We start from the raw sequence: 19,852 nt of genomic DNA, 5'->3' as shown, positions 1-19,852 counted from the left end.
AACACTTGTACAGATATACTCATCCTCTATTAATTGCTTCCTGACCCGTGCATCTCTGTGGGGTCAATAACCACATCCGGTGCATGTCTATAGATAGGTTTCTTGCCATGATGGCAGCTGAGCAACATGTTTAACACTAGGTTGCTAGAACTAAGGTTGCTGCTTTTGCCTGTGTGCAGATGAAGCAGTTTATTTGTTTCCTGGGAACCCAAAGTACACTGCTCTCTTGCTCTCTTACTCTCTTAATGCTATGCATTCCAATATGTAAAGTATATATCTGTTTTCGGTTTGTTGCAAGAGTGTCACAGGGCTTCCTAACACTGTTGGAGCAGGGCAGAATCAGTCCAGTGATTGACACGTCAAAAGCTCATTTTTTTGACTTTTTCTTGCTTTACGATACATGTTGACAATGATTAGGACCGGTAAAGTGCCAAAAGCATGGCCAGTGAAGCGTGCTACAGTAATTTGGGGTCCACGTGGACAGGTGTCGACATTGACACAAATAACCGTTCAAAACGCATGTTGACTTTCTCATGTTGACATTTTGCTTGCATTTACATTTTGCTTATGTCGCCTTAGTGCATGTCGACCTTTTGTCAATACTGACCTATTGACTGTCGGCAAGACACCGTAGACCTTTGAATCCAAACCTATTTATGATTAGTTTCTCACCGGTGACATCAAGTGAGACCATGTCTGGGAGTGCCCAGCCTGGCGCGGTCCCATCTGATAGGACCACACCAGTTAAGTGGTTCAGGTCCCATAGTGCTGTACATAGGGGTCCAGACATCACAATACAACGTAGAAATGTTTACAAACATATTACTATTTCCATAAAGGCATGTTATATCTTATATATTCCAGAAACGCAGAGGAATGGACATTAATCAGATGAAGGCTTTTGTTTCCCAAGAGCTAAAGGGATTAAAACAAGAGCATCGCATGCTGAGTTTACGTAGGTGCAACCTAACTTCAGCTTTCTGCACAGTGGCATAAAGGGCAGCTGATATGGCTAAATATAATGTGGTGGGGGGCTGTGAATGCAGAGACACTGTGTTTGTGCTGTGAGAACATTTTCATTTAATAAACAAAGTCACGTAATGATTAGGCATACTATAATTCCATAGTAACGGCTTGCATGTGAGCAATATACAGCGCGGTTTTGCAGCATGTTTCATTTGTATATGGTGCTTGTGTTTGCTTAGCCACACTAGTAACCTTGTGTGACATGGTAGTTGTTGCAATCTTGCTTTCCAGCTGCAGTAACCGGAGTTTCAATAAGTACAATGCATAATTTTATGTGATGAAATGGTTTAATTTGGCCTAGGCTTCAGTAAGTGGACAAATAAGAGCAGATAATTATGCATCAGATGAAATGGGGCATTATGTAAGTCCTTTATGTATTTCCTATTTCTCATGACTTTTACACATTGGAATTTGGTTGCATACACTGTGCATTCCATCAGGTGTTTGTATACAGCTATGTCCCATGAGCATTGCACATGTGCATCCCTGTGCTGAGGAAATCACTGTCTGATTGGTGTGTAGTCGCTCCGCACTACATGTACACTAGTGGTTATTGAGGCTGTTGATGTGTGTGATGATATTGTAATACACTGTGGGGTAAATGTATTAATCCTTGGAGATAAATGAAGGCCCTAATTCAATACTGCTCGCTAAGTAGCGGTCGCTCGCTGCTTAGTGAGCGGCTTACCACCACCCGTCAGAACACCCAACCCCTGCCACCGACGAACCCCCTCGGTAAATTGCGAGGGTATGTGTAATGAGAACACCTCCCCTCGCATGCCTCTGCTAGCAGGAGAAATAATTTGATGGGGGCCGACCAGTGATTGATTTATCCTGCCTTCGCAAATAAAAGTTAGTCTCCGCTGACTTTTATTTCCGAGTGCCTGGACGAAGATGGGGCGGGCGGCTGACATCCTGTGGCGCCAGCCGCCCGCCCGCATACACATGGGAACACCCAGTTTTTTCATGGGGATACCGGTGTTCCCATGGGCGACACCTGGTTTCACCGCTGTCCCTCCCTCCCCACAGCGCACGGGGCCGGAGCCGATTTTGGATCGCTGTGAGCAATCCTGAATCAGCCCCAACGTACCAAATAGATTCTGACTGTCATTTATCTAGCACAGTCAGTATAAGATGATTGTTTGCTTTAGGCAACTGCTTTTACTTCAACTGATTAAAATAATTCTAAAACACAATTCAATAAAATCTAAAAGTGAAATACATTTTTAAAATCTCAATGTAACACGTGATAAATGGCTGCTGTATGCTGAATTACATGAAATCTCGATTTGTATTCACTGGAGACATGATGGAGGTACATTCCTCCGCCTGATTTCTCTGTTGTAAAAGCAGGTCACAAAGGATGTAGTAGCGCACATTGCTGCAATCGTTTAATGGGACTTTGACGGTGAGCAGCTAGTATGGTTTTTTGGAATAAAATCAGTTGTAATATTATGAGGATTTGTTTATTGTTTGTTTAGTTTCATGTTCATACTTAGCTAGAATCTCCTTGTAATGGCCAGTATTTGTATTGCAATACTAAGGATTAACATATAACACACACATGATTTTTTTCTCCTTTATAAAGATATTAGTGCCTGTGAATCTATAATGAAGAAGAAAACCAAACAAGATTTCCAGGAGTTGTTGAAAACAGAACACTGTGAGTATCTGGCTGCCTGATGTGAGCAGTGTGATTAACAAGTACTAATGGATGTGTTGCACAGTACACTGCATCAGTACCCCAACATGTTTATTATACTGCAGTGTTTTTGATAGGGAAGAGTGCAGTGAGCTGCAAAATCCAGTCTTTTGTGAACTTTTTTGTTGCATGTTAGCCCCGTGCCCAGACACGAGATGAGATTGACAGTCCCAGCACCTGTTAGGCACCAGGACCAGTGCATGCACAGCTGTGGTCTGACTGAGCATGTACAAAACTCTGGCTTTCTCTTTCAATGGTCCTGGTGACACAGCTCAACACTGGGATGTAGGAGGGTCCGAAGGAGCCAGGCACCTATCCTAAAGCTTTAGAGGGTAGGCTCCTCCCCTACTGCATCCCGGACTCTTCAGTTCGTGTTAGGTGCCCACTGGAGTGGGTGCTATTCTAAAGGGCTGCGGGAGCAGCCAAAGAATTAGAGTAGTTAGGGTTTTTTATTATTTTATTAACTTTTCACTCTAGCTAGGTAGGCACAGTGTGAGGATTCTCATTAGCGAATCCTCACACTGCTAGCGCAGCAGGAGCTGACAGAAGCGCGTCCTGTCAGCTGGCTGTGCACAGGGGAGATGCTGTCTGGCCTCCCTGTGCAGCGCTTACAGCTTCTTTTAAGAAGCTGCCTGGGCTCCGGAGCGCTCTGAAACCGGCTTCACGCTAGGTGGGGATCATGGGGGACAGGCGCTCTGTGATGGCAGGGGCCATTTTCTGCAGAGCTTACACACTGAGCTCCTATTATGAGAGGACAGCAGTGTGTTACAGGCATGTTCCAAGTGGTCCCCAGCCGAGGGGGAGATACTGGAACTAGGAGATCCTACTAAGGGAGCGGCTGTCTGGGGGTGGTTGGCGGCAAAAGTCACGGACCCCGCAGCAGCAGGGACTTGGTCTCTTCCCTCACTCTGTTTTGGCGCCATTCGGAACGCTTGCAGCGGAGCTGAGCTGGCTGACAGATCCTGATGGAGGGTTTGGATTTCCTGGGCATCGTTTCCCCGCATTTGAAACCGACAGACAGATAAGTGGCTGGGTGCATTGACTCTGTATAAACGCTGTTGTACATTGAATGCACTGTGTGGTTACTTTACATCATGGGTCTTCAACCTATGGCCCTCCAGATGTTGTGAAACTACATGTTCCAACATGCATTGCCACATTTTTTCCTATAACAGCATGCCAAAACTGTCAGGGAATGCTGGGACATGTAGTTCCACAACATCTGGAGGGCCACAGGTTGAAGACCTGTGCTTTACATCATGTCTGAGCAACAAGCTGTGGTTTTGGGGGAGGGAGCCCTTAATACATTGAGCGCTTGTAATGTATGTACACAGAAATTTGTACCTGAGCAGATGGCCAAGGGGGGTTTGTGTATTGCTTGCGCTGCTGTGAGACCCATGGGGAGTGAACCTCAGAGGGTAGAGCAAATTGAACCCGCGTGGGCTAGTGCCCTGGGCAGGTCTGTTAACGCTTTAGTGCAATTGCTGGACAGACAGAGTGATGTCTTGGTAGATTCTCAGAGACCTATGCCATCATCTCAGCAGTCCTCTGGCTCCTTGCCTCTTACCCAGGCAGATCCTGCTTTACTACAGGTGATGCAGGATACTGCAAAGGGGATCAACAGGTTTAGTGACTTGCTAGACAGAATTGATGTTGATGCTGTGGGGACCCCTAAAAGGTCTTACTCAGTGCCTTTATTGGTGGATGAAGAGGAGGGAGCATATGCAGACATTCCCTGGGAGCAGGGTGATGATTCTGAAGATTCCTCAGCCGCAGGGGTGGAGGATTTGATTACTGCTGTTAAACAGGCTTTAAAATTGTCTGTGGAGGATAAGACTCCTGCTAAAGGTGTATTTAAACGGCAGCGTAAGGAAGCTGTTACCTTCCCTTCAGATGAAGGTTTACAGGATTTGTTGGAAGGGGCTTGGAAAGCGCCCGATAAAAGGCTGCAAATGCCTAAGAGATTCTTAAGTCTGTACCCCATGCCTGAGTCTCATGCGGAGCTTTGGGAACAAGTTCCAGTGGTTGATGCTTCTGTGGCACGTCTGTCAAAAGCTACTGTATTACCAGTGCAAGGGGGGGCAGCTTTTAAGGATCCTGTGGACAAAAAGCTGGAGGGTAACCTCAAAGCTATATTTGAAAGGGTGGGATACACCCTACGTCCCCTGATTGCTTCAGCCTGGGTCTCTAAGGCCATGATTGAGTGGACAAATGATTTGTGCACGATTTTACATGCTGACCCTTGTGTGTTGCTGCTGGCGGAGAAGCTTAAAGCAGCCGCAGAGTATGTGCTAGAAGCTGAGGAGGAAGCTCTCAAGATGGCTACTAGAGTTTCCACAGTGTCTATCAATGCAAGGAGAGTGCTCTGGCTTAAGGCTTGGGAGGCAGATAATTAGTCTAAGAAGGCCTTAGAAGCATTAGCTTTTAAAGGAAAGCTGTTATTTGGCTCTGAGCTGGAAGAGATTATTAAGCAGGCCACAGGTGGCAAGAGTACCTTCCTGCCTGCCCCCTCAGCCAAGCAAGATTTTCTGCTTTTAGGCCGTCCTTTCGGCCCTCCCCTAGAGGAGGTGCGTCCTTTCGAGGACAGTCATTTAGGGGAAAGTTTCAGTCCTCCAGGGGTAAAGCCCCAAAGTCAAAATTTGGTTCCTTCCATAAGAAACCTAACACCAAAGGAGAGGACAAACCCACCGCATGACTGCCAGGGGATCTGCCTGGCTGGGGTCAGGGTAGGGGGGCGTCTGTCACAGTTCAGGGACGCATGGGCATTGCTAGACCAGGATTCCTGGGTATTAGACATTATAGCCCAGGGTTACAGAATTCCCTTCAAAGGTCTTCCTCCGAGAAGATTTATTCCCACACCACTACCAAAGGAGGCACGGCTCCGTACAGCCCTCTTGGGAGCGGCTCACTCTCTGTTAGAGAAGGGGGTGGTTATCCCAGTTCCCAGAGCGGAGTGGAAAAGAGGCTTTTATTCCACTCTGTTTCTGGTGCCCAAACCAGACGGGTCTTTCAGACCAATTCTGAATTTAAAGTCTCTGAATGTCCATTTGTGGGTAGACCATTTTAAAATGGAGTCTCTACGGTCAGTGCTACTAAGCCTGGACCAGGGAGAATTTTTGGCGTCCATGGATGTCCAGGACGCGTACCTTCATGTCCCTATACACCCAGAACATCAGACCCTGTTGAGGTTTGCGATAGGAGACCTGCACTTGCAATTCCAGGCGTTGCCCTTTGGACTGGCCACAGCACCAAGGGTATTCACCAAAATAATGTCTGTAATGGCGGCTGTGCTTCGGCTGAGGGGAATCACGGTGATACCATATTTGGACGACCTGCTGTTCAAAGCGGAGTCAGCAGACATGTTGCAGAGTCATTTGGCAGAAGCCATCAGTTTTTTGCAGGCTCACGGCTGGCTTTTAAACTTGCAAAAGTCTCAGTTGGTGCCATCACAGAGACTCCAATTCCTGGGAGTGGTTCTGGATACCCACTTACATCGGGTATTTTTACCAGAGGCAAAGGCCAGGGATCTGGCTGCCTTGGTCCAGGAGATTCTCGGTTCTCTGAGCACATCAGTATGGAGGTGCCTCAAGTTGCTGGGGAAGATGGTGGCGTCTTTCGAGACGTTGCAGTTTGCCAGGTTCCACTCTCGGGTGTTCCAGTGGAACATTTTGAAGGCTTGGTCAGGAAACACGCAGACCATGAAGTCAGAACAGATAGTGTTGTCTTCGGAAACTCGATCCTCCCTGAAATGGTGGACAGAGGTGGATTCCCTTCAGTGGGGTCGGTCCCTGCAGTCCTGGAGCTGGCTGGTAGTCACTACAGACGCCAGTCTCAGGGGCTGGGGGTCAGTAGTCTTGGACTTGCGTCTGCAGGGCTTGTGGACTCCAGAGGAGTCTGCTTTACCGATCAACATCTTGGAACTGAGAGCTGTGTGGAAAGTGATTTCTCTGGCGGGAGACAGGTTACAGAGGCTTCCTTTAAGGATTCAGACCGACAACGCCACAGCTGTGGCGTATCTGAATCACCAGGGAGGCACACGCAGCAAACTGGCTATGTGGGAGGTGTCCAGAATCCTCTTGTGGGCGGAACAGAATGTTCCAGCTTTATCAGCTATATTCATACCAGGAGTGGAGAATATAGAAGCCGACTTCCTGAGCAGGGAGGAGCTGATGGAAGGGGAATGGAGCCTGAACTCACAGATGTTTCACCAGATTACACGGAGGTGGGGAACCCCGGATGTGGACCTGATGGCATCCAGGTTCAATCATCAGGTACCCAGGTTTTATGCCAGAACAAGGGACCCACTGGCAGAAGCAGTGGATGCCATGACTATCCCCTGGGAGGGGAATCTCCTTTATGTCTTTCCACCATTTCCAATGCTGGCAAGGGTGTTGAAAAAGATACAGGCCCAGGCAAGCCCCGTGATCTTAGTGGCCCCAGATTGGCCAAGGAGATCCTGGTACTCGAGGCTTCAGAGATTGTCTGTGGACTCGTGGCGTCTACCTCTGAGGTCAGACCTGCTAAAACAAGGACCGTTCAACCATCTGGATTCAGCTCGATTAATTTTGACGGCCTGGCTGTTGAAACCGCCATTTTGAGGAATAAAGGATTCTCAGAGGCGGTGGTTAACACAATGATAAAAGCCAGAAAGTCAGTGTTTTCAGCGAATTATTATAGGGTCTGGAAGACCTATATTCGATGGTGTGAAAGACAGAAGTCACACACATCACGCTTTTAGATTGGCAAAAATGTTGGAATTTTTGCAGGATGGCTTTTCCTCCGGGTTAAGCCTTCAATCATTAAAAGTACAGATCTCGGCCTTGTCTATTTACTTCCAAAGAAGGATTGCATTATTACCGGAAGTACAGACCTTCCTGCAGGGGGTGTCTCGGTTGAAACCTCCCTACAAACAACCAGTAGCACCATGGGATTTATCGCTGGTGTTGGAGTGCCTTCAAAAGGTGCCTTTTGAACCATTAAGGTCGGCTGACCTTAAATTCCTTACGTGGAAGCTGGTATTTTTGTTGGCAGTGGCGTCAGCAAAGAGAGTATCGGAGTTGGGAGCATTATCATGCAAGTCTCCCTTCCTTATATTTCACGATGATAGGGCTGTCCTTCGGACGGTACCCCAATTTTTACCGAAAGTAGTCTCTGCTTTCCATCTAAATCAGGAGATAGTTCTGCCTGTGTTCCAACCCCCAGAGGGTTCTAGGAAAAGGGTTCTAGGACAAATTGAGAAATTTGGATGTTGTGCGCGCCTTGCGCATTTATGTGGACAGAGTTAAGAGTGTCAGAAAGACTGATACTTTGCTAGTTTTGTATGACATACACAAAATTGGTTGGCCTGCTTCTAAGCAGACCATTGCTAGGTGGTTGCGCTCTGTTATAGCGTTTGCATATACTAAAGTTGGTAGGCCTGTACCGGCCAGGATTAATGCGCATACCACCAGGTCGGTTGCCACCTCTTGGGCGGTTCGACATGGGGGAACAGCTGAGCAGGTTTGCAGGGCTGCCACTTGGTTATCTGTTCATACCTTTGCCAAATTCTATAGGTTCCATGAGTTCGCGTCGGAGGACGCATCATTCGGGCGAGCAGTAATGAGAGCTGCAGACCTGAGCGTACCCACCCAAAGGACCGGCTCTGGAACGTCACAGTGTTGAGCTGTGTCACCAGGACCATTGAAAGAGAAAAAGGGATTTTTGTAAGAACTTACCGTTCGAATCCCTTTCTCTGATATGGTCCTGGTGACACAGCGATCCCTCCCTTACGCTCAGTAAGTATGCCAGGTTCATGATGTTTCATGTTATATGGTTAAAAGTTATTTTTGAAAAATGTGCATATAATGTGTGCAGGCGTTTGTACTGAGTTAATGTATTCCAGTGGCTTTGAAAGATTGAACTGAAGAGTCCGGGATGCAGTAGGGGAGGAGCCTACCCTCTAAAGATTTAGGATAGGTGCCTGGCTCCTTCGGACCCTCCTACATCCCAGTGTTGAGCTGTGTCACCAGGACCATATCAGAGAAAGGGATTTGAACGGTAAGTTCTTACAAAAATCCCTTTTTTATGGACTGCATCAGCTGCAGCCCATAGAAGATGGCTAAGGCTGCATGAAAGGCAGGGAGTGGTTTCCTACGGGAAGTTCTCTCCCTGCTTATCATAGCCCAGTCTGGCAGTCCAAGAGAGAGGAAATTGGACTGCTGTAGTGTCTTTGACTGACAGGTAGAACTTCGAATCGCAAATCACTACCAGTCGCAGTGAATTCAGTGCACGGACTGCATCTTGCTCCTTGACATTGAGTAGAGTGGCGGATTTTACCTGGAGGGGACTGCAGTCCTGCAGCCTATAGGCAAAATCCGCCACTGGTTAGCACCATGGCCAGCAGCAGGAACGACCGTAATCCGATTAGTAATGTTGTGTCCACCAATGAACCACAGTACCTTCAAACTAATGATGTGATTTTGTTATACTTTATACATATAGCATTACTAGAGGGATTTGATATTCGAGAGAGCATCAGTTTAATAGAGGAACACATAAACAGGCAGGTGAGTCCATAATACTATCCTATTATTCAAAATGTTTAAATATAGTGATGCATATTAAAATAAGTTATGTTTTTTGTGTCTTGTAATGGGGTATTGCTTGCTCCACAGGTTTCCCCTATTGAGAGCCTACGCCTATTGTGTCTGCTGTCTATAACAGAGAATGGTATGTCACAAATTCTGTGATTGGTCACAAATTCTAATTATTCCCTTTGCTGTATGATACCATTGTTTTACATTTGTTTTATTTTTCATGAATTCAGGTTTAATAACAAAAGATTACAGATCTCTGAAGACTCAGTACTTACAGGTTTGTATGATCATGTGTATATATAAACAAGATCTTAGTATTAATGTGCTGTGAAATTATATCACACTCTCTAATGCTGGATTAAGTGTTTGAGAGATGCATAGCTGCATTTGTACAGTGATTTGTGACATACTGTTGTCTGTTTATCACACTGTAATAATGTACAATACTCACAAATGTAGTTTACAGAGCACATTGAATGCTGCTGTCATACGTGGCTAATAGCATTACCATTATTGTGGTGCAGTGTTATTAATTGTTTATTTATTAACAGTTCCTTATATAGCGCATGCTTGTTATGAGAATATTGAAAGATATATTTGAACATTCACATCAGTCCCTGCCCCAGTGGAGCTTACAATCTATATTCCCTACCACATGCACACACAGACACTTTAATTCTAAAGTTATTTTTTTTTTGGGAGCCAATTAGCCTACCAATATATTTTTGGACTGTGGGAGGAAACAGGAGTACCTGGAGGAAACCCACGCAAGTATGGGGAGTATATACAAACTCCGCACAGTTAGGGTCATGGTGGGAATCACCCATGACCTCAGTGCTGTGAGGCAGTAATGCTAACCATTACACCGTCCACACTGCCCCAGTGTTTGACTGCCTTCATTATTTGTCTATCCATCATTGTATTTCATGTCACCATGGTTCCCCAAATAGGATATTTTAGCATTGGGCTGTGCAGTGATAACAACTAATTCACCTCCATTTGGTCAGGGCAGGCCACACAAAACTGTATTGAGGAAACCGTGCATGTGGTCTCTGTTGAACCAGATTGTTTCCCTAGCTGTAACTCAGCCCTGAGTAATGGTTCAGTTCCCGATAGGTCTTGGTGCATTTTGCGGTATTGGACTGTTTGGTGAAGCCCGTTTTCAGCTGCTGCAACTGTGGATAGGTCACTGTGAGAATAAGCACTGACAAATTCCGACACATCAGCTTCTTAATGAAACGTGCAGAGATAGATAATGTACAACATGCACAGAATGACTCTTCCATGGGAATTAGACAATTAAGATTAACACGTTTTTGTAGCATTTCTTATCTTTATTACCTCATTAATTTCTCATTATATCTGAAAGATAATTAGTTCTGATTTCATTAATTTGTCACTGTGCATGGTCTGTTGTAAACAGCGACTTTGTACAGTCCATATGGGTATGCTATGATGTGACAGCTTTGAGCTGATTGGCTCTGCAATCTGCGTTTTGTGTAGAGCTATGGCCCTGAGCACCTGCTGACCTTCTCCAACCTAAAACGTTCCGGCCTGCTCACCGAACAAGTTCCAGGAGAGGCCCTGACTGCTGTGGAAAGTCGGGTGAGCAAACTGGTCACAGACAAGGCGGCAGGTAAGGTCATAATCCGCAGCATCCTTTGTGTGTGAAGAATCAACGTACTATGCAGCATTCTTATAAGGTGCTTGTATATTGATAACCCAATAAATGGTCGGTGAATAGCCTTTATTCTAACTAGCTTCCAATCGTATAACTGAAAAAATAACGTCCTCTTTGGTCGCAGCGTGTGTCCCCACGCACATAAACATCCATACGCATGCTGTGGGGAAAACCCACATCTGTTGGTGGCCACCAAAAGATGTGGAAGATGCACACATAGAAAAGTGACTTTTAAGTCACTTACATATGCGTGCATGTCACGGCCTCATTACCATGCTGCATGTTCCAATATGGTAATGAGGCTGGCCGGCGCCCCACCCGCTATTTTGTGTGCATGCACCCAGCAATCAGAATGTTCGCCGTCGGTACAGGCACCCTGTGTATGCGCATGTGCACTAAAGTAACATCGGTCCCTGTGCGAAGAGCTGTGGATGAAGGGTATTTTGCTTTCAGTTTGGAAACTCATTTATTCCCCTGTGTCTCTAGGAAAGCTCACTGATGCATTCTCCTCTCTGGCAAAAAAGAGCCATTTCAGAGGGATAAGCAAAAAACTTGGATTGGTAAGTTTTTTTCACCCAGGATTGAATACCCCCCTAGAATTATATTGTTGGAATGTGTATGGTTCTGATCTTAATTAGGTTGGTGGAATTAAGTATTCATTTCTGTTTTTCTATTTTTTAAAAGATATAACAGCTGTGTCCACGCTGTGACTGAGGATCTGTTTGCATTGTCTTTTGCAATTTTTGGATTTCTTATGCTGCCCATACACTTGTGTGATGTCCATCGAACCCGATCGCATCTTGTGGTGCTAAAGTGCCCCCTTTGCAGCACCCGATGTCGCATGCCATCTTGAGATGGCAAATCGGGTGTTTGAAGAGGGCGGGCAAAGGGCGGAGTTATGTAGCCCAAGCAGCACTACCCGGGCGGCGGGGGTCAGTCAACAGGTGCGGCAGAATTGTTTAAACACTGGTCAGCCCTCTGATTGGCTGAGCTATCTCAGCCAATCAGAGGGCTGCCCAGTGTTTTAAACACTTCTGCCGCCACCGCTGACTGACCTCCGCCGCCCGCTAGCGCTACTTCTTGCGCTACATAACACCACCCTCTGCCCGCCGTCTCCCCTCCGGCCCCCTCTCCCCATCCCCACCCGATGGAAAAGCGTTCCCTCCACCCCCCACCTGCGGATTGCATTCGAGCATCGCATGTGGTTAAAAACCACATGCGACTGCTCCTGCAATTCGATAAATATTATGTGCAACACATAAGATCTTGAGACCCGACATTCAAACAGCATACCTGCGCATCGCGTCGACTGTCCCCTTAAAAATGCATACAATCATTCGATTTATCGGCCAGATGTGGTCGAAATCTAATGATTGCATGCAATATCTCACAAGTGTATGGGCAGCATTAGAGTGGACAGAGGGATAAATTGCCTATAGCAGGGTTTCCCAATCTTTTTTGAATCACGGCACCCTAGAGTATTAAAATTATTTCACGGCACCCCCAGTCCAAAAATAAATTTATTACATTGGGTTTATATGTGATTCTTTGGGTCAGGTATGTGGTAAAGGACAGGATTTGCTTCTGTTTGTACACATTTTATCAATGGCAGCCTCCAGCATTGCTTTTGCTCATAAATAATTAACCATTAATAATTTGAGTTGGTCCTGGACTACCAACCCAGGGCACCCCTGCATGTGTCCCGAGGCACCCCAGGGAGCCGCGGCACACAGTTTGGGAACCACTGGCCTATAGTAACCGATCCGCCTCTACCTGTTATTTTATAGAATGTACTTAATACATTTTAACTAGAAGCTAATGGTTGGTACTGGCAACTTCTCCACCTTTATATTATTTTGGAGGCATGATACTGTACATCTTCCCATTTTCGTTTTGTTCTAGGTGGTTCTGATCATTTAACTGTGCTAAAAACAGTATGAGGATAATATTTGCACACTACATTTTAAACCCTTTTAACATGGTGTCTATATGTAACAGTTTTAAATGTGTCCTCCAAAAGGTTTTATTGTTTAAGAGAGGAGAGGATCATGTAAATATGGTTCCCCTCCTCTTTGTTATTGCAGTAGAATCTGGCTGCGCATGTTTTCTGGAGATTTGCATATGAGCTCTAGCGATGTCTCCAGTGCACATGTGCAAATCTCCAGGAAAATGGGCGCACCATTTTCCCAGTAATATCTGTCTGCAGCACAGGCTGACACGGGACTCCAAAAAAGTTAAATGATGTACTAAAATTATTAAAATTATCCATTGGGTGCTGTGTTAGTGTTTTTAATTTTGACTTTAGTAGGGAATTATTTGGTTTGTGTTCTGTTATTCTGTTACACTGTTACGGTGAGATATGCACTATTTTTCTATTCAATTTTGCTTATAGAAGCAAAATCGAATGGGCAATGAATGGTATTCCTACCTTCAATGCAAATTCGATCCCAATGTGCTCTCCCGTGTAGTGTAAATGGAACTGAAAAATAGTCTTCTCAGGCAATACTATATAGTACAGATCTGTACTGCATAGTCAAAACTTAATGTGAACACTGTAACCAACCCAGATCCAGACACAGACCCAGATCACATAGGGGTCGAATAGAAAACATTTTCCAGGTCACCTGACAGGTGCACGTGTGCATTCATTACTCACTGATGCATTTTAGAGGTGGTTTAATTGTGATTCTGTGAGGAGACCTGCAAAACATGCACTGTGTGGGGTCCTAAGGACCGATTTTTGGGAACCTTTGGCATTATCACATTTGATCAGCAAGTGCAACTACTAATGAAGCTGAGTGTGTTCAAGAAATCTATTAGGCTTTCTGAAACAAATGGAATTTCAAGAATACAGTCAGAGGGGCGTATTCAATCCCGGGTCACGACTGTTGGTATGTCCCGACAGCCGTGACCCTAGCCCGTTTTCATTTTGCTTGACCGCAAATCGACGGACAGGATTCAGTGTCCCGTCTGCCGATTGGCGAAAGGGGGGCATGTCCACGGCCATGGATTGTCGAGATCTGCCCATGATCGCAACAATTCACATCCATTCTCGGCAAAACCGGGCCCATAGCTTTTAAAGTCGGGCCTGTTCTGTCAATCTGCCTCTTCAATGCTGTTGGGAAAGACAGCATTGAATAGGCGCCTGCCGCTATTTCCCCCATCGGAAATAGCAGTGGGGATTGAATACCCCAAGAGAGCACAATAAAATACTTGTATTTTATGTTTAGTTTAGTTTATCATACCTTTAAATGACTTTACCACTAATGATTGTGTGGTAATACCAGAATACACACTGTAACTTTGCATGTACTGCAACTTCTACTGAGCCAGATCTCAAAAAACTGTTTTGCAGATCCCTCGAGTTGATGGAGAGTATGACCTAAGGATGCCAAAGGACATGGCCTATGTTTTTAGTGGTGCTTACATACCATTAAGTTGCAAAATAATAGAGCAGGTGAGTGTTTAACTATATAGTTTGTATAGAGCAGTAGGATTGTAGCATAATACAGGACTAACATGCTAGTTAGCGCCATCATTATGCTTGTTAATTTGTGTTATTTGCCCTAAGAGGACACCCAAAAGCCTAATGTCTGCAAATAAACCAAACTGGTATTTTATGCCAGAATTTTTACAAATTAGGTTTAGGTAATATTAGTATCATGTTGACAATTTATTGAATTTGGGCCAATCTGTAAATTATCTTTACAGGTTTTGATGCGGAAAGGCTGGGTGGGTCTTGAAGAGGTCACACGCCTACTCAATACTAATGAGTTTTCAGGTATGCAAGTTCTTCATACAATTTATATATTAAGTATTGACCGAAATGGTACTGCATTTGTACATACATATATGTATTTATACATCTAAATCTCTCTTTTGTTATCTTTATCATCTATAGATAGATGTAAATATGGATACAGGTTGAGTATCCCTTATCCGAAATGCTTGGGACCACGAGCATTTTGGATAAGGGATTTTTACGGATTTTGGAATTTTTATTTTCTTCATACTTACCTGGTCCCTTGTCGGTGCCTCGATTGGTCCCCCGACGTCCATGGTGGCCTTCTGAATCCTCTCCAGTGGCATTTCCAGTCCCAGGGGTGCATTGCGTGAGTTTGCGCCGGTGACGTCACTGGCGCGCTCGTGCAATGTAACCCTGGGACCGGAAATGCTGCTGAAGAAGATTCTGAAGGCCGCAGTGGACACAGAGGGATGAGGTAAGTATTAAAAAATGGTGTGGGGGGGGGAGGAACCAAAAACAAATATCCGAAATATTCTGAAAACCAGAATATTTCGGATATTTGTTTTTGGTTCTCCCCCCCCCCACACCGTTTTTTTATACTTACCTTGTCCCTCCGTGTCCACGGCGGCCTTCGGAATCTTCTTCAGCAGCATTTCCGGTCCCAGGGGTGCGTTGCACGAGCGCACCAGTGACGTTATTTAAATTACCGTAGGTTTTCAGATTATTTTGGATAAGGGATATACGGTTAAGGAATACTCAACCTGATGATATGTGAACATACACATTGCATATGTACCGTAAGTCTATACTTGCACTGTATGTTTGTCTATTGCAGAGCAATTCTCAGACAGGAGTTCTCAATCAGACTCCCAAAGAACCGTCCTTGTAGTTTTCCTTGGAGGCTGCACATTTTCAGAGATCTCTGCTTTGAGATTTCTCGGCAAAGAAATAGGTACATTTTTAGTCATTAAAATTGTATTATAGTTCTGTGTAAATTGGGCTGTGGGTCATTTGTTCTAGACTAGAGACGTGCTGCCCGGGACAATGGAACTGCCCAACCTCCGTTCCTAGATAAATCTTTGTGTATGGAGGTATCCCTGATACTTTTCTCAGACAAATGTTTAATTGTCCTCCAGATTGGTATAAACATACTTTAACCTGTTATACCACTTAGGTCTATAGATGATGAACAGAATAGTAGGCTTTGGATCAATTGGCAGTATGGACCAGCTATAGCTGGTCCATACTGAGGATAGCAGGTAGAAATCATAGGGCTGCATGTAATGTGGTGTGAGCCCAGCTGCCTTGCGGGATGCCGGCTGAACTGTGAGTTCATGGTTCAGTTCATGGTTTTGCCTTGTAAATAACTGCCCCTGTAGAAAAAAAAAAGGTTTATGCCATGTACACACAAGCCGACCCAGTGGCCGTCGATACCCGGTGGATTGTTGGCATCGGGCAGGAGGGAGAGAGGGATGCTGCATTCCTCTGCCTTCAATCTAGTAGATCAAAGCAGAAATAGCCTTGCTTGCCTTTTTGGAATTTTCGACTTTGATTTGGATTATATAGTCAAATCGAATTGAAAATTAAACTGAATAGCACCAGGTGTACACAGCATGATGGCATTCGGCTGGCATCCCACAGGACTGCCGGATCCACATCGCATTACGGGCCAGGTGCACTAAGCTTCAAAAGTGATAAAATGGGCAGTGATTAACAACCACCCAATCAGCTCCTAACTGGTATGTCACAGACTGTGTTTGAAAAATGCCAGACAGGAGCTGATTGGCTAGCTGTTTATCACTCTCCATTTTATCACTTTTTGAAGCTTAGTGCATCTGGCCCTACATCCGGCCCCTAGGATATACTTTTAAGATGATGATGATGCTAATATGTAATGTTTTTGCACATTACACTCCTCTTGTTTTGTAAAATTGAGCTTTAGGGGGTATTCAATCTCACGCAGCCATCTCCCAACGGGGAAGATGGCCGCGAGGCCCTATTCAACGCTGTCTTCCCCAAAAGCATTGAACAGGGGATCTCACAGGACGAGCCAGACTTCACAAGCAGTCGGAATCGTTAGGCCGGGAAGTGACGAGCTCCCGGCTGCAGCTCGCCTCTTCCCAGCCGCAGCCACGCCCCCTTCTCGTCCCGCTGCAGACGGGACATTCAATCCCACCTGCTTTTTCTCGGTCGAGCAGACCGTGAATGGGACAGGGTCACCAGATGGAATGCCCCAGTTAGATGTTTAAGTAGTGGGACCCTATATTTGTTTGTTTATTTAAATACACTACTTTTTTGTGGTTTTAGGAAAATAGTCCATCAATTTTTGAATAAGACAGATGAAATGGTGACTTCACCATTTATATTAACCATGAAATGCCTCATAAGTTATTGAATAGGAATCCTTTTATAATCTCTATACATTTTTTTCTTGCCCTAATTTTTCTTAGTTTTTTTCTTTGCAAACTATTAGACTCAGCTTGCAGCCTATTGGTGCATTGCTTCCTTAATATTGGGTGCCTTATATAATCCCAGGGGATAAGTGTAGCAATAACCATATGGGTGTTTCAGCAGGTACTTTGCACAGTTCTCAGAATAAAGTGGAGTAATAGAATAAGAATATCTTTCCAAATATTAAGGTTTCCATGTACAGGTATCACGGCATTGTTCCTAGGTTCCAGATATCATTATGTTGGTAGGCTCCATATAAACTGGTAAATTATTATTTTGTATTTATTGCAAAAAAAATAAAAATCTTTAAACGTGTATTTTAATTTTTTAGGTTACAAATTCATCATTCTGACCACATCAATTACGAACAGTGCACGGATGCTGGAGTCAATGACAGAGACTAAATCATGACCCATCGTCAGTTTTCTCACTGTTATTGGACAGTCTCAGTGGTGTATAAATCTCAGAGTCTGTGAACACATGTAAATTAGGACCATCTTTGTAATTTAATAGATTTCGTCCCAAATGTGAAACGAAGACTCGTCTTGACTGTCGAAATGATAAAAGCAACTGAAAGTGTATTAGGATTTCTCCTCCTCCTGCTAATTCTGTGGGTTTGGATATGGGTTAATCCTTTTGGATTGACCTTAAAGGTTTAAAAATGAACTATATATGTGTCCCATTTTCTGAGACCTATTCTCCAAATTCATTAACATAACATGGGAAATCCCAGCACATGGAATGGAGGAATATAGATATAAATTCTAAATATTGGATGGGTCTTTCTTTTTATATAACCGTTTACAATCTTTATATTCTATACCAAGGGTAGCCAACTCCAGTCCTCCATAGCTACCAACAGTTAATGTTTTCCATGTCTCCTCTCAGAATCAGTGAAGTATTTAGCTCCACCTATGGATCTTTAAAAATGTGTTAGTGAGGTGAGCTGGAAAATGTGGACTGGAGTTGGCTACCCCTGTTCTATACAAATGCACTGACTGCCCACCAGTCTGCTTGCTGTTTGGTTTAGCCATATATTATTTACTCAGGTAATGACAGATAAATGGAGTGCACATAAAACATTCTGTGCGAGCTTTAACTATTCTCCAGTTGCCAATTAGCCAATATTCCCAGTGCCTCCAGTGACAAAACCACTATGTTGCCAATTACCTGAAATCTGCACCCAAGCGCGAGGGTGTGATTTGCACTATGTGATTTTGACTATACTGTATAGTGAAAGTCGACAGTGCAAACCTCACCGTGTATACACAGCATTAGACCAGAGTATGGCTCTGAAAGCCTGATTTTACTCAAAACATGTTGATCTTAGTTTTCTTGTTCCAAACTATTTCACATTAAGCTGTCTTGATATGTTTCAATGACCGTTTCCGTATGATACAGTGTATGGTGCCTCTCTGGGAATGTATATACTGCCACATAGAAGGGTTATTAGAAGTTTTCTTTGCTTTCATTTTAAATATAGGGCCTGATTCATTACCCCTCGTTCCCAAGCCTAGTTACACCAGGAACCGATGGTGCAGCTCTATGTGTGAATCAGTCGCCAAGGTGTTTGTATGGGGAAGGATTGAAGGGGGGTGTACAGGGGGCGGCATCAGGGGAACAGCCAGCGTTTTATGGTCAACCCCATGAAAACGCAAATGGGCGGCTGACGTCACATGACGTTAGCGCCGCCCCGCTCTTCGCCAGACACTGACAGAAATAAAAGTCAGTTTAGACTGACTTTTATTTCCGAATGGGAGAATAATAATTTGATGGTCGGTGACCATCTAATGATTTCTTTCCCCTTCTGCCGCATGCAAGGGGGATGCGTACATCCTCCTAGTGTAGTGTGCCCCTAGTGTAAATATAGATGATAGAAATACACATATTTTAGGGCCAAATGTCAGGCATTTTAATCACGAGTGTGCTTCACTGCAGTACTTTAAAATTCTGCTTGGGCATAAGGTGGAGACCAAATATTTGCCATCATCACATATATCGTAGTTGTCAAGAACTTCAATGTCAAAATATATTTTGTACAGACATAATTTATTTATTTTAGACATATATGTTATTATGTGATGATAACGTTTCATGATTGTTGGGCTAACGACATTGTCATTTTTCATTAGCAGAACCAAAACTAGTCTGCTGTCCACAAATAACTACTGTAACGATCATTTATGAAGCTAAAATTATTAAATATTTCTCAAAACCTTGGGGTAAAAATGTGTATATTTATTCAATTTCAACATAAGAAAAGAGAACTGACCACCCCAAGAAAGACTGATTTAATAGCCCACGAGAGCTGAAACACAATTTTCTAAAACATCCACCAATGTATATGCAAAGGATTCCATTACTTGTCAGAATAAGGTATGTGCATTCTGTTTAGGCAGTAATATGTACATAGTAGTGTGAGAGAAAATTGACTATGGGGGGAGGGGGATCCAATTAGCTCCAAAGAAACATTGAGAGTGAAAAACTGCAGTTTTTCCCCATGTTTCACCAGTACTTTTCTCTGGGGTATCCAATACGGTCACCTGGAAAAAAATATAATAAATCTCCTGTGTGTTTTCACTGGCCACACCAAACAAAACTGCTTTCGGGGACTTTGTTTTGCCTGCTTATGGCCAGTGGTTCCCAAACTGTGTGCCTAGGCACCCTGGGGT

At 44.3% G+C, this 19,852-nt stretch overlaps 1 protein-coding gene across 2 annotated transcripts in view; it reads left to right on the top strand.

Moving 5' to 3' along the window:
• Positions 1 to 19,395, top strand: part of VPS33B (VPS33B late endosome and lysosome associated) — a 44,712-nt gene extending 25,317 nt beyond the window's left edge. For both annotated transcript variants that reach the window (XM_083184120.1, XM_083184121.1), the window contains exons 14-24: positions 865 to 955; positions 2,615 to 2,689; positions 9,209 to 9,273; positions 9,382 to 9,436; positions 9,534 to 9,580; positions 10,807 to 10,939; positions 11,471 to 11,544; positions 14,340 to 14,441; positions 14,696 to 14,765; positions 15,565 to 15,681; positions 17,512 to 19,395. In XM_083184120.1, coding sequence (XP_083040246.1) covers positions 865 to 955; positions 2,615 to 2,689; positions 9,209 to 9,273; positions 9,382 to 9,436; positions 9,534 to 9,580; positions 10,807 to 10,939; positions 11,471 to 11,544; positions 14,340 to 14,441; positions 14,696 to 14,765; positions 15,565 to 15,681; positions 17,512 to 17,591 — 909 coding nt within the window. In that variant the 3' untranslated portion in view covers positions 17,592 to 19,395. The remainder of the gene's footprint in view (positions 1 to 864; positions 956 to 2,614; positions 2,690 to 9,208; positions 9,274 to 9,381; positions 9,437 to 9,533; positions 9,581 to 10,806; positions 10,940 to 11,470; positions 11,545 to 14,339; positions 14,442 to 14,695; positions 14,766 to 15,564; positions 15,682 to 17,511) is intronic.
• The last annotated feature ends 457 nt before the right edge of the window (positions 19,396 to 19,852 follow it).

The sequence above is a fragment of the Crinia signifera genome, chromosome 4 (assembly GCF_055691185.1).
Source record: "Crinia signifera chromosome 4, ASM5569118v1, whole genome shotgun sequence".
NCBI lineage: Eukaryota > Metazoa > Chordata > Amphibia > Anura > Myobatrachidae > Crinia > Crinia signifera.
The sequence above is the reverse complement of the archived record's forward strand: the minus strand, read 5'-3'. Positions and strand labels throughout refer to the sequence as shown.